Here is a 13442-nt window from a genome sequence, read left to right as displayed (position 1 = left end):
TAACATTGTGGTTAAGCCAAATGGCAAGCTAATAAAAGCGACTTGGCAATCTTTAGGATAAAATATAAAAACATGTTAGTCAAATTTAAAAAAATCAGTAATTCTTAGCACGAGAAATGTAAAAAAAAATAAAGAACAATTGGAATATAATTGTTGTATCTCAATGGAAAGATTTGAGTTCTGGTCTCTTACCTAAGCAAAACTTGTCAATTCTTTTTTTTCTTAAACTACAATCTGAAAAAAATTGTTGAAGTACAAATTTATTCTATTTTTCACCAAGAAATGAGAACCATTTTATTTTTCTGTCATTTGTCCAGTTTCCTTTATAAATTATCTAATATACTGTGTATAAAAACTTACGATCTCATCTCTTTCCCGCTCCAACTAATAAAAATATGCCTTTGAATGGTCGTAAAATATTTGGTCGTTACTTCAGATTCTAGTTACATTCACTACTAAAATGAGGGGGAAAATCGATCGATATTGGTCGATAATTGGCGAAAATCGATCAAAAACTAACCGATTCGTGGCGGTCGGTAATCGTAAGGTCAGTAAAGCTAACCGACCGACTTTGGTCAGTCAATTAAATTCCAAAAAATAAAAAACTGCCAAAAAACTCACCGAAGTCTGCCAATATTTTTCGACCGAAATTGGTCGATATTTTAATTATGTAATTAAAACATGCACTACCTGAGAATCGAACCGGGGTCTGTACTGTAGCAGAATACTATTCTACCACTAGATCATTGGTGCATTTTATTTTAAGGCCGTCTTTTATTTTATTTATACTCTTTAATTGTATTTTCGCGCGAAAATAATCGACCGATGTCGGTCGATTTTATTAAAAAATAAAGTTACCAACCGAATTCGGTCGGTTTTTTAAAATGATCGGTTTAACCAACCGATTTTGGTCGGTTTTCTTAATATTAATTTTAATTTATTTTAAATGAAAAATCGATGTAAGTTGATCGGTCTCTTGAAAAATAAATTTCGCGGGACTTAAAAATAGTTTCCCGCATTTTTGCGCCAAAGAAAACCGACCAAAGTTGGTCGGTTTTGTAAAAAAAAAATTAAAAAATAAAATATTTTGAAAAATCGACCGACTTCTGTCGGACGATTTTTTGACCGGCCGAGGTCGGTCAACCGCGATCCATTTTTGCCGAATTTCTAGTAGCGATCATAACTCTATTTTACATTTTATAAAATTAATTGTAAATAGTTCAGTTACTTATCGGGACTAATTAGTAGGGGTGTGCATAATTTGATAAATATCGAGTTATCGAACCAAAATTTTCATTCGACATTTGGTATCGTATTTGATTTAATTTTTTAAAAAAATTTGGTGTTTGATGTACAGTGCAATTTTGTGCGTGTTGTGATATTATTTTTTTCCCCCGTAAATGGCTTATTTTTGTCCAAAATTTTTTCACCTATTAAAGACAAAAAAAGTATAATTCTTTATTCAAGTCAAATAAATTACTGGACCAAATAAAACAAAGCCGAAAAGAAAACAGATCATATGGAATTTAATAAGATATGGTGTTGACAAACACCTCTACCAATTAAGTTTTTCTTTTTTTTTTGGCTAATCTACCAATTAAGTTGGAGTATGGGGTGTACAATGCTTTTCTAAGAACCTTTAAAATGTGATTATAGTTTCAGCCGTACGTAGTAAATCTTAATGAACGAATAAAGAGTAATTAACAGTAGTTTAAATGTACATTACAAATGGGAAAAACGAACATAGATTTTCAGGTGCAGGCGCAAAACTACCGTTGGAGAATAACGTTAATCTCTCCTCCCTGCTGCCCCAGCCCCCACATTACATAGTAGAAACCGAATCACGACAAAAGAAGTTTATTAAAAAAATAAAATTTGATTACATCAGCAAGTCAATCTTTTCAAATTTCCCTTCATCACATTCAATTCAACACAGGTACTTGAAACTTTCATCCATCTTAACATATAATTGCATTTTTAATCGATCTTGAATATTTCTCATTTGTGGGTACTCTCCAAGTTGAAATCTTGGCGATCTTTTCTTTCATAATTCTTATTATTCATGGGTAATTCTAATGCCGTTGCGTTCAAGAAAGAAGGTAGGTTATGTGTGTGTGTCTGTGTGTGTGCGTGTTTTTTGGTTTTGATTTTACATTTGGATTAATGGGTGATGGATTAATTTGGGTTTGTATGTCTTTGGAATTAACAGGGGGTGGTGCTATGAAGAATTCGTCATCAGAGGAATTAGACTCTTATTATCCTGTTAGACCCGAATGCCTTGCTGATGTTCCCAAGACCCGCTTTAAAGCAAGGGTGTGTTTCACCCTTTTTCACATCTCATTTCTTTCCTTTTATATGATTTTGTTTTCACATTATCCTTTTTCCTTTTCTAATTACTCTTTGACATTAAGTGCTCGTTTGGTTTGATAGTATGGGTAATTAATCATGGTATAAAACTCAGCATTCATTTGGTTCGATAATAGTTTGTTTTTCCTCGTAAATAATACTTTTATAAGTTATGCGGGAATCTAAATGCGAGATTGGGTGTGGGATAACAATGCAGGTATTAGCAATACATGGATTACCATTCAACAAGAAATAATATTTGCATTATAATCCCGGTTTAACTAATCCCCACGTTACTAATCTCCGCATAACTTCTCCTTGACCAAACGACCCCTTAATGTTATCTCATACAGTATAGAAATACCATTTTGGTAATTTTTTTTGGCTGATCTAGTTGTTGTTATTTGTTCCATTGGGAGTTGCTGATCGCAAATATGTTAAAAATCAATCCATACCGGAATGATGACATAAACTAGAGTATTTTGGTTGACATTTGTCTTGTTCTTCTTTTCATATTACTTTTTCAAGGAAGAAATGTTAAGCATTATCTTTTTTTGCTATGTTCAATGATTATAGAATGCTTATGTGACTGGCTATATCTGCTAAAACCTTTTCTGCACTTTTTTCTGCTCTGTTTGAACAGGTAGGAAAAACTCTTAGCGAAAGAAGATGGAATGCTGCATTCTCTAAAGAGGGTTATTTGGATATAGCGGGTGTTCTTAGACGAATCCAACGAGGGGTATAGTCTTTTTTGCTATTGTTCTTGTACTGCATATATCACATTGTTAACGTATCATTGAGTCAAATTTATTGCTCTCTGAAGACTCTACAAGTTGATGTTAGCCTTTGCATTACTGGCGACCGTATGAGTGCCTCATGGTCAACACAATGTAGCTATGGAAATTGAGAGCTGGATCTTCCAAATAAGTAATTTATTATTGGACAATTAGTCAATTTGTTAGTCTTCTGCAACACAGTAAAGCAAGTGGATTAAAAGCTGATTTCAACCTGCATTATTATCCTAACTCTTTATAACTTTGCTGCATATCGGAACAGCTTGTAGTTTCTCTGTCAAGTAATGCAATGTCTATGTGTTCTGGCCATGCTCATTATTTTACTACTTTAGAAAATTCTATTTGAGGGTGATTTATGTTTCCATAATTCTGAATATTCATGGTGAAGGTTTAATTGTTGGAACGAAATTGAAGATGTTATTATCATTGGTTGGGATGGTAGTACAACTATTCCCAAGGAAAATGATGGAGCAGCAACAATACTCTTATCTTGTCTTGTTATTCAGTGTCTCATTGTCTTGCCACTGTCAGTGTTTCTTTTTCCCTTGCTACTCGTCATGGTCCAGTTTGTGATATGTGTGGTCCATATTGTGCAGAGGAGTGCATCATACCAGTCTGGTTTTACATTTTTAAGATGAGTTGCTTGGACGATGAATTAGTTATAGCTATTAGTTTAATCAAATGATGAAATAAAACTGATTATCTTTGCGACTAAAATATCAATTTCTTGTGGAACCTTACAAGCTTGTGAATAGGGGTTCCATCATAAAACCAATTGATCTTGGGTAAAGTAGTCACTTGTTTTACAAATTGTCTTATCATTGTCCCTAACAAATCCTGATTACTAAGTTCTCCGTATATAGAGAGGTGTACTTCCTCCCTGTATTGAAGCTATTCTGAGCACTCTAGGAAGTTCTTAGCCAGTGAAAGTAGGACGCTCTTTCCTCTATTGGAATAGCTTGCATGATATCCAGAAATCTCTTTCCTACCATGGAAACTTGTACTTTTGTTGGGAGGAGCTAGCTGCCCAGTGTACAATATAACCCAACTGGATAAGGGTGGAAGAAGCCTTGTTCTTAATTGTTCCTCATAGCTCCCTAGGGTATCTTCACTCTGATGTACTAAAGCGTCTCCCCCTTCTCCCTCCCTCCCTTCACACAGGAGATGGATGCAATTCCAATCCATGTACTGTAGAAGTGATTCTGCCTGTCGCTCTGGAGAAACATTTCTGTAGATTTTAATTAATCTGAAGGCCAAGATAACTTCACAGTTTCTAACACCAAAGTCAGAGTATTTCAGCTGTTAGATTAATATGATGTAAACTGCATAGAGGAAGGCAATCTCAGGGTTCTTAATATTTTTCAGATCAAGCACGTTGGTCCTGTAGGCAAAAGATCCTTTACAATGCTGACATATATGCCCCTGCTCTGATTGATTGAATAAATAAACAATGGTACCTTATTGAAGTGATTAAAGTTTTTGCTTTTCTGCTTCACGAAAAGGTTTTACACTTTTTAGTTGTATTTTTTTCTGTCAGCTGTGTATATAATTTAGGCTGTTGCAAATATACATGTTCATACGAGTTGGATAACTTGGTCTACTGGTGACATCATCATAAAGAGGCAGTGTCAATTAATTATAGGAGTTTTTTTTATATGTCTACTGCTGATACTTATCAACAAGAAATATGCTTATTTCTGTTTAGCTGGAACTAAACTTCAGGAATTGTATTGCTCATTAATTATTCTGTGAATGTTAGGGGATTCATCCATCAATTAAGGGGGCAGCCTGGGAGTTCCTGTTGGGTTGTTTTGATCCTGAGAGCACATTTCAGGAAAGAAATCAACTCAGACAACAACGGAGGTAATGTCAGTTGTTTCACAATTTTAGCAGATATACCTAAAGGATCAAACTGGCTGCTCTAAGAATGTAAAACTGAAAATCAAGATACAGACTAGTTATGCTCTAAATTTTGTACATTTAGAAGCACAAAGGAACACAAAGTCAAAGCATCAGTCATGACCAAAATAGTTCTATGCAATGACCTCTCATGTTTAATAGAGCTTTTATCACAATGATTAACTTTATTTACTGATCCCTTCTGTATAGTGGAATGATTCATTGTTTAGCATGGAGAAGTTAAGATATGGTGCTTGTAATGCTGGTTTCTACCCTTTCCTGTAGGTGGACACCCTTTGTGGTATCCTTGGTCTCCTGCTGTCAAGATCTGACTTTTTGAATTTCATGAAATTACTCATTTTTAAATATAATTCGAAATTGTTCTGTCTTGATATGTATTTATCCAACTGCAAGAAACTCAACCTCTTGGCGACATCATAGAACCTTCTGTGAGGTTTGTCAAGTCTGAGCACTAGAATATTCAGTTTTACAAAATTTCATAGGCCTGCAATTTCTTGTTCTTACAGTATCGGGCAGCAAACTAGTGTGGGGGCTGTTTTTCAGCATTTTTGGACAGAGTGTAATTAGGCATCAATTGTTAAAAGACCTACTGAATTGTTGGAGGTGCTTCTGTCCTAGACAATAAGAAAATGCTGGATTACTATCCCTGGTTGTGTCTATTGGGTGCTTTGTAAAGAGAGGAATGCAAGGTGTTCTGATGGAAAGAATAGCTCAATTCAAATGTTGAAATTTTGGTGTTTACGCCTACTGGCAGCTTCATGTAATTTACAGGATATATGTGATGAGTTGGCATTACTGACTTTGTTAGCTAATTAGCTTACTAGGACTGACTTTGTATGGGGGAGCCTATTCATCACCATTCCTGCCAGTTTCTATCATGAGAGGTCAATTTGGATGAATAAATTCCTTGGTTAAATTATAATAAAGCCATGTCAATGCCTATGTCTTCTGTCCATATGTACCATATTTCTCGAGTGCCCTGATCCAATTTGAATCCGTTTCTGAAATTATTGGCAAGAAAAGAATGTGGCTGAAAGGCTGAGTTCATTAGTTGTGGGCTTTGATCTTCCCTGTGCTGTGGTATATAACATAGAACCAAGAAGAAGATGGTTATTCAAATTCTGAAATTTATTGCCTCAAATATATTAGCATGAATGTACAAAAGAATTAAAGAAAGTGTAAGTATGAATGTGGGGCGATTTGCAGTTTTAATCTCAATCTCCACCCAATACATTTGCTCCATAATTCTTCATTCAGTTTCTCTTTCTTTGGGAAACCTTCCATTGCTGACTGGTGCTGAGCTAACAAGTCTATAGAGGTAGGATGCTTTTGTGCCTTGAGAACCAAATTTGACAGAAGGATTCTGTCACTTTTTATTGATGACACATGCACATCTTCCTTTTTCTTTTTTCTCTACTAACAAGCATCTATGAAAAGTATAAAAAAGAAAGAAAAAGACGAAGAAAAAGCTAGCATAAAACGGTATGTTGAAATTGAAATTAAAAGAACTTCTGTATTTATTAGTGGCCTAAATTAAATATCTGAAATTTGTAATTTCAGGGAGCAGTATGCTGCATGGAAATCAGAATGTCAGAAGATAGTACCTGTTATTGGCAGTGGAAAAATCATCACTAGTGCTATAGTCTCTGATGATGGACAGCCTATAGTCTCTGATGATGGGCAGCCTATAGTATCGGATGATGGGCAGCCTATAGTATCTGATGATGGGAAACTTATAGAGTATGCAACTAACACCAGTAAATCACAAGATAATAATGATGCCATGCCAGTTGATAATGGTGATTTTGACAAGAAAATGATTCAGTGGAAGCTTAGCTTGCATCAAATTGGTTCGTATTTCTGCCACTACTATCCTCTATTTATGTACAGTTTACATTGAATGTGGGATCTCTCGGCATCTCTTTCTCTATTTCCGTTTGTCTTTGACCATATCTTGTGAGGGAGATCGTTGCTGCAAAAATTCTGTCTAAAATTTACTTAGCATTCTCTTTGTCCCAACTATTGGGGTTTGAATTGTGCAGTTGTCTTAATAAGTTACCCAACCAAAAAGAATTAAATTTGTTAAAGCAACTGCATAAAAAGAATTAAATTTGTTAAATAATAAATAACCAATTAAAAAGAAGAAAAGCCTTTAAGGGAGTTGCCTAGCTGTCAAATTGTTGGAGTAACAATTTTGAGAACCAAGGTTTGAATCCAGAAGGGGCGACATTAGGTGACGCTAGGTGAATTCATCCCCTTTGCTAAACTTTGGTGAGTAGAGTTACCTGATACCTGTGTCGGTGGGAGGTAGCAGGTACCCTATGAATTAACTAAGGTGCATCAAGCTGGCCATCACTGTTGTCAAAAGGAAGGAGAAGAAAAGAACAAAAAAATTTGTCTTTATTTGAATGGTCAACAAGTGTTTGTGTAGGAGCCAAATCATGTTTTTGTAATTTCTGCATCTTCCAGATGTCCAATATAAATATCATTATTTCATCAAAAGAAAGGGAAGGGTCAACATAAGTAAAGTTCTCAGATTTTCAGTTCTAGTTGTAGACAATGCAGTAGATCAGATTTCTTTAAAGATTAGCTCCACCAATAGAATACAATAATTAAGATGAATTGATGAAACAAGACAAGGGAATGATGCATATAAAGTTGGTGATTTTTCTTAACTGGCTGTATGTATTTCTATATAGCAGTCAGATTACAATTCTATCAGGTTCAGATATAGCTTCAGTGGATTTTGGGAAGTGGAAATAGGGAACATCAAAGGTACTAAGTTTGCAGATGCCGGAAGTGTTTTTGTAGTTAGAGACTGTGTGTCGATCTTTAGACTGTAATTCCTTAAAGATGCCCCTTAACCATTGGAAAATTGTTACAAATAAATGGACCAACAGGTCTTTGACTATGTATAGCTCCGATAAGTTCAACAATTCAATGAGACAAATGGTTTTCTTCGTCACAAGACACTGAGTTGAAGAGGGACTGAGTCACTTAGAGAATAACAAGTGGCAAAAAGAGTGAAATTCCAATCACTTATGGGACTGGATTTTGCTTTCTCTTATACACACACCTTGCTGAGGTTAATTTTGGAGCTTTGGCTACAGTAAGCCATGGATGCTTTTGTAAAGACTTGACTGATTAAAAGCATCCATTTGCAGACTGTTCTAAAGAGGGATGAAGTTTGCAGATCACTTTGAGAAAATTAACTTGCTAGGTAATCGAGTTATCTACTTCCCTTCCGCAGGCTCTGTTGACATGAACTAAGAATTTCACAGTACAACAAGTAAGCATGTGCTGGTTTTCACTTTTCATACATTGGGATATAAAATAAGTGACTAGAGGGTATGGTAATTCTCTCCTTACACCTTCCAATTGTACAAGGCTTTAATAAAGCTTTTAACAACCATATTGCTAAGTTCCATTTTCAAAGTTGTTCAATTGACAGATGTTGTCACTATCTCAACTCCAATGTGGTATATGTTTAGAGAGTTTGAACTTTGTTGACAGGAAAACATTTAGAAAGAACTTTAGCAATCTTTAATGATAAAAAAAAAACAGAAATCAACTAGATCTTGGTGATTTTACATGTGTACAAGTTCTACCATGCTGAAATTACTTGAATCTGAAGTACCAATAAGCCACTTCTTTGACCGGCTAAGAGAGTTGTGTTTCAGGATAAACTTATTTTCCAAATGATATCTGAAACTATCACAATTTGCAATGTTTATTTAGGTTTGGATGTTGTTCGAACGGATCGTACTCTTATATTTTACGAGAATGAAGCTAATCAGGCAAAACTCTGGGATATACTAGCTGTCTATGCCTGGATGGATAAAGATATCGGCTATGTTCAAGGTATTATGGTTGCATTAGGCCTTCTTTTTTGATATTGTTAAGGCCATTCACAAACTTCGCCTCTCATTTTATATGAACAGGAATGAGTGATATTTGCTCTCCAATGGTTATTCTGCTTGAGAACGAAGCAGATGCATACTGGTGCTTTGAACGTGCAATGCGTCGATTGGTATGTCTATTGTTTCTAATGTTCTACCATGGTTATTAGTTAGTGATTAGACACATACATACAAGTTGCTACAGCAAATGGCAAATGCCAAAAAGTAAAAGCGCCATTGCTATCACATCATTGTTTGAACTTCTACTGAGTAGTTAATATTGGAACTGCTCTTCTTCAATGATCTACCATCAGTTAACATATAAACATATTTCAAGCACATCTATCTTCTACTGAGGAGTTAATATTAGACACATACATACAAGTTGCTACAGCAAATGGCAAATGCCAAAAAGTAAAAGCGCCATTGCTATCACATCATTGTTTGAACTTCTACTGAGTACTTAATATTGGAACTGCTCTTCTTCAATGATCTACCATCAGTTAACATATAAACATATTTCAAGCACATCTATCTTCTGAAAATGGTTCCCCTGCTAGATTGCTCAGGTAAAGCACCCTGCATTCCCTCCTGAAAGGGGTTGTCAACTTGTACTTGTATTTATATGTTCCTTTAGTTGACATTTTCTTTCCATTTGGGCAATCTTTTGTGCTCATTATTTCCTGTAATTCTGCCTTCCGTCTGTATATAACTACTCTGCTTCAACAGCGAGAAAATTTCAAATGCACCACAAGTTCTATGGGAGTGCAATCTCAGCTAAGTACGCTAGCACAAATTGTTAAAACTGTTGATCCAAAGCTTCATCAGCACCTTGGTAAGGGGATCCTGTTCTTTGTAAATTCTCTTAGTCGGTATTCTCAGAATTGCAGCAGAGAACTCAAAATCTTCATGGCATTGTTGCTTTTCCTTTCCAAATATAGTTTCATGAATGATTTTTGTGTTTTCAGTGGTGTCTTGTGATGATTTTGTGATATGGAATTTCACGAGTGATATGTTCAAGCTTCTTTTTCTTGATACTATCTGCTGTAGCCCATTTTTCCGTTTCTGGATTATCAACTTTGGTCATTTTGAAAAGGGTGTCCCTAAAGAAAGAAAAGGAGGATATGTATTCACATATATATATATATATATATATATATATATATATATGAGTGTTTTTTTCCTTGTAAAACCCGAGTGAAACTACTTCAGAGTTATAGTTGGAAGAAAGGTATAGGGGAAGTAGTTTCATGCTTTAAACAGTTATAGTTGGATAGGACATAGATTTGGCTATTAGATATCTAGCCTCAGTGCATGGTGAATCTTAATTGGCATTTTATATTATATTAAATCTCGTGAGTGGATTTCTTTCGTTTTATGGTGTCCATGTAACGCACCGACTATTCCATTAGGTACCTATTACCTCCCACCAACATTGGTGCCGGGTAGGAGTGGAAAACGGGCGGGTCGGGTTGGATATGGTTCGGGTTGAAAACAGGTAACGAAAAAACGGATAAATTATCCGACCCGACCCGATCCATATTTAAAACAGATAAAAAACGGGTTAACCGGCGGATAATATGGGTAACCATATTAGCCATAACTTCTTACATATGATCATTTTTGGGAGAATTCTTAGTCTCCCTAACTTGAGGAACCCCCAAGTTGAAGCTTTACAAATGTAAAAGTTAGACCCGTTGGTTATCCATTGGTTATCTATTTTCTAAAGGAATAATATGGTTCTTATCCATATTTGAGCCGTTTTTAAAAAGTTCATTATCCAACCCATTTTTTAGTGGATAATATGGGTGGTTAACTATTTTCTTTTGACCATTTTGCCACCCCTAGTGTCGGGTAACTCTGTTAATAAGGTTTAGGCAGATGGAAAGAAATCACAGTATTCTCTATTTTTGTTGGGATTGAACCTTGTTTTTCAATCTTTTCACGTAATTCATTGACCACTAGGCTACACCCTTGGTGCCTCTCATTGATCACTATGTACATTATTGGGTGTCTCCCGTAAGTGGGTTTCTAAAGCTCACTTCACAATTTTGAAATTGACTACCATAAGTAAGCGGTTACATTGAGCTAGAAGAAATGGGAGCGACGGAGTTGCATTATCTGATAAGTTATGTAGATTTCTATGATAGTACTATGCCTATTTTGTCATTTTGGGCCACATCAACAAATCATAAATTAGTCATTGTGAATAATGGAAATCCCATCGTCTAAAGGCCCATATTCGTACATACTGTTTTATAAGTTGTTAGATTGTGTAAAATACTAGTCAAATCTTGACAATTTAGATAGTAAGAAAGCCACAAACAAAATAATTGGCCACCTGAAAACACGGAGGAATGACTAGAAATATTGATTTTACTGTCTGTATCTCTCACAACACCAATAATTGTATCTGCAGAGGAGCTAGATGGCGGAGAGTATCTGTTTGCATTTCGCATGCTGATGGTACTTTTCCGCAGGGAGTTCTCGTTTGTTGATTCACTCTATCTTTGGGAGGTAAGAAGCCCAAACTCCTTTTTGAATTGTGTGCGTTAGATAAATATTGCAAAATAGCTTGCACTGGTCTTTGGCTTTGTGCTTTTATTGTGTTTCCGTTTCTGTTTGCAAAACATTTGACATAAAGTTTAATGGGAAAGGATTGGTTCTTTATATTTCTGAACCATTCAAGGGTGAGGAGTGATGACCAAATGCAGGTCAGAAATCAGAATTACGGGATCTTCTCATGTATGCTCATTTTTACTGCATTTCATTCAGGTGATGTGGGCCATGGAATACAATCCAAACATATATTCTTCTTATGATGACAAACGACAACCCAATCTTTCTGAATTGCTGTACGATGATAAGCCAAATGACAAGCATAAGCTAAAAGAATATGGGAAGTTTGAAAGGAACAATTTGAAAACTGGTGCCGCGGAACAGAATAATAGTGCTCTTGCTGTTTTCCTGGTTGCAAGTGTTCTTGAGACCAAGCACAGGCGACTTATGAAAGAGGCAAAGGGCCTAGATGATGTTGTACAGGTATCTTTCTATCAATCTATATCTGTGTATTCCACATTACTATGTCTATTTGATGCTGACAAGGAAAAGTTATCCAGATCTTGGGTGAAATATCTGGGAATTTGGATGCAAAAAAAGCATTAGATGAAGCATTGAAGGTTCATAAGAAGTACTTGAAACAGGCAAGTTCTTTTGTCTACAGTCCTCTACCTCTCCACAGTCCACAAACTCCCAACCCCTCCCAAAAGAAAGGGAAAAAAAAAATTTAACTTATATACCCTCACAATGTAAAGAATTTTTACAATTTACTACGTCCACTTGTTATGGAATGTTATCCGTAAAAGGGCAGCCCGATGTCTACAGCTCGATGGGCTATGCGCGGGGTCCGGGGAAGGTCTGGACCACAAGGGTCTATTGACGCAGCCTTACCCTGCATTTCTGCAAGAGGTTGTTTCCACGGCCATGACCTCCTGGTCACATGACAACAACTTTACAAGCTACACTAAGGCTTCCCTTCCGGATTGTTATCTGTAGGCTGTAGTTATCTTTTAGGTGATAAGATAATGTAAAAAAATTACAATGTCAGTGCATAGAAGTTAAAACTTAAAAGAAGAAAAATCCCCCTATCCTTCAGTGTATTTCCTGAAAATGACTCGGTTTCCTTTCAACAAACTTGATGCAGGCTAAAAAATCATAGTTGGAGTTGCTAATGATCACTGCAGCAAGCACCTCCTGTGGTTAAAATCCTTTTCTGTTTTTTTGTTTTTTTATTTAATTTCATTCTTTTTTACCCTCTTTTGGGTTTTCACTCTTTCTTAGAGGTGTAATTCATCTTTGTATTGGTGATTCATGTCTGTCTTCTTTCTTTTGATTCTTGTTTCTATATCTCTCTATAAGAAAGAGGAGCATGTATATAAGTTTTGATATGAAATGTACTTGACGTAATTTTTGGTCCAAATATGTTAATCCAGAGTGTAAGAATATTGCAACTATGAAATTGATATGATCAATGACGTTTCATTTTGATAATTGCCAACATAAAATAATTTCTTTTCTCATTGACATAATATAGGTCACGGGTTGGGGCGGATTTAGGGGGCGGAAGGGTGTTAACCCGAACCCCTTTGTCGAAAAATTACACTGTATATGTAAGGCAAATTCTGTTTTTTACCTCTATATATTATGTTTTGAATCCCCTTGATCCAGCCTAAAAGCATAGCTTAGTGGTCAAGGGGGCTCAAAACCTTTCTAAGATCATTGGTTTTATTCCCACTAGCTACAACCTTTTTAATTGTTTCCTTCTTTTTAACCCCTTGGCGGTAATCCTGCCTCCGCCATTGGTCATAGGTCCGAGCCGTAGAATCAGCCACTGATGCTTCATTGGGATAGGTTGAATACATTACACCCCTTGGATTGCGGCCCTTCCTTGACGCCTGCATGAATGTGAAATGTTTCGTGCATT

General features: G+C 35.9%; 1 protein-coding gene across 2 annotated transcripts; it reads left to right on the top strand.

Moving 5' to 3' along the window:
• The first annotated feature begins 1753 nt into the window (after positions 1 to 1753).
• LOC104222221 (rab GTPase-activating protein 22-like) lies at positions 1754 to 13009 on the top strand. 2 transcript variants are annotated; one of them, XM_009773439.2, is made up of 12 exons: positions 1754 to 1936; positions 2210 to 2313; positions 2990 to 3085; positions 4900 to 5003; positions 6621 to 6910; positions 8799 to 8921; positions 9002 to 9090; positions 9689 to 9794; positions 11379 to 11476; positions 11735 to 12001; positions 12079 to 12162; positions 12663 to 13009. In XM_009773439.2, exons 2-12 carry the CDS (start codon positions 2221 to 2223, stop codon positions 12675 to 12677), a joined length of 1365 nt encoding a protein of 454 aa, XP_009771741.1. In that variant the 5' UTR covers positions 1754 to 1936; positions 2210 to 2220; the 3' UTR covers positions 12678 to 13009. The 2 variants fall into 2 exon arrangements, with proteins under 2 accessions (XP_009771741.1, XP_009771733.1); XM_009773431.2 differs by lacking the exon at positions 1754 to 1936 and adding an exon at positions 1963 to 2099.
• The last annotated feature ends 433 nt before the right edge of the window (positions 13010 to 13442 follow it).

The sequence above is a fragment of the Nicotiana sylvestris genome, chromosome 9, assembly GCF_000393655.2.
Source record: "Nicotiana sylvestris chromosome 9, ASM39365v2, whole genome shotgun sequence".
In the NCBI taxonomy this organism is placed as follows: Eukaryota; Viridiplantae; Streptophyta; class Magnoliopsida; order Solanales; family Solanaceae; genus Nicotiana; species Nicotiana sylvestris.
Note: the sequence above shows the minus strand (reverse complement) of the source record. Positions and strands in the feature narration are given on the sequence as shown.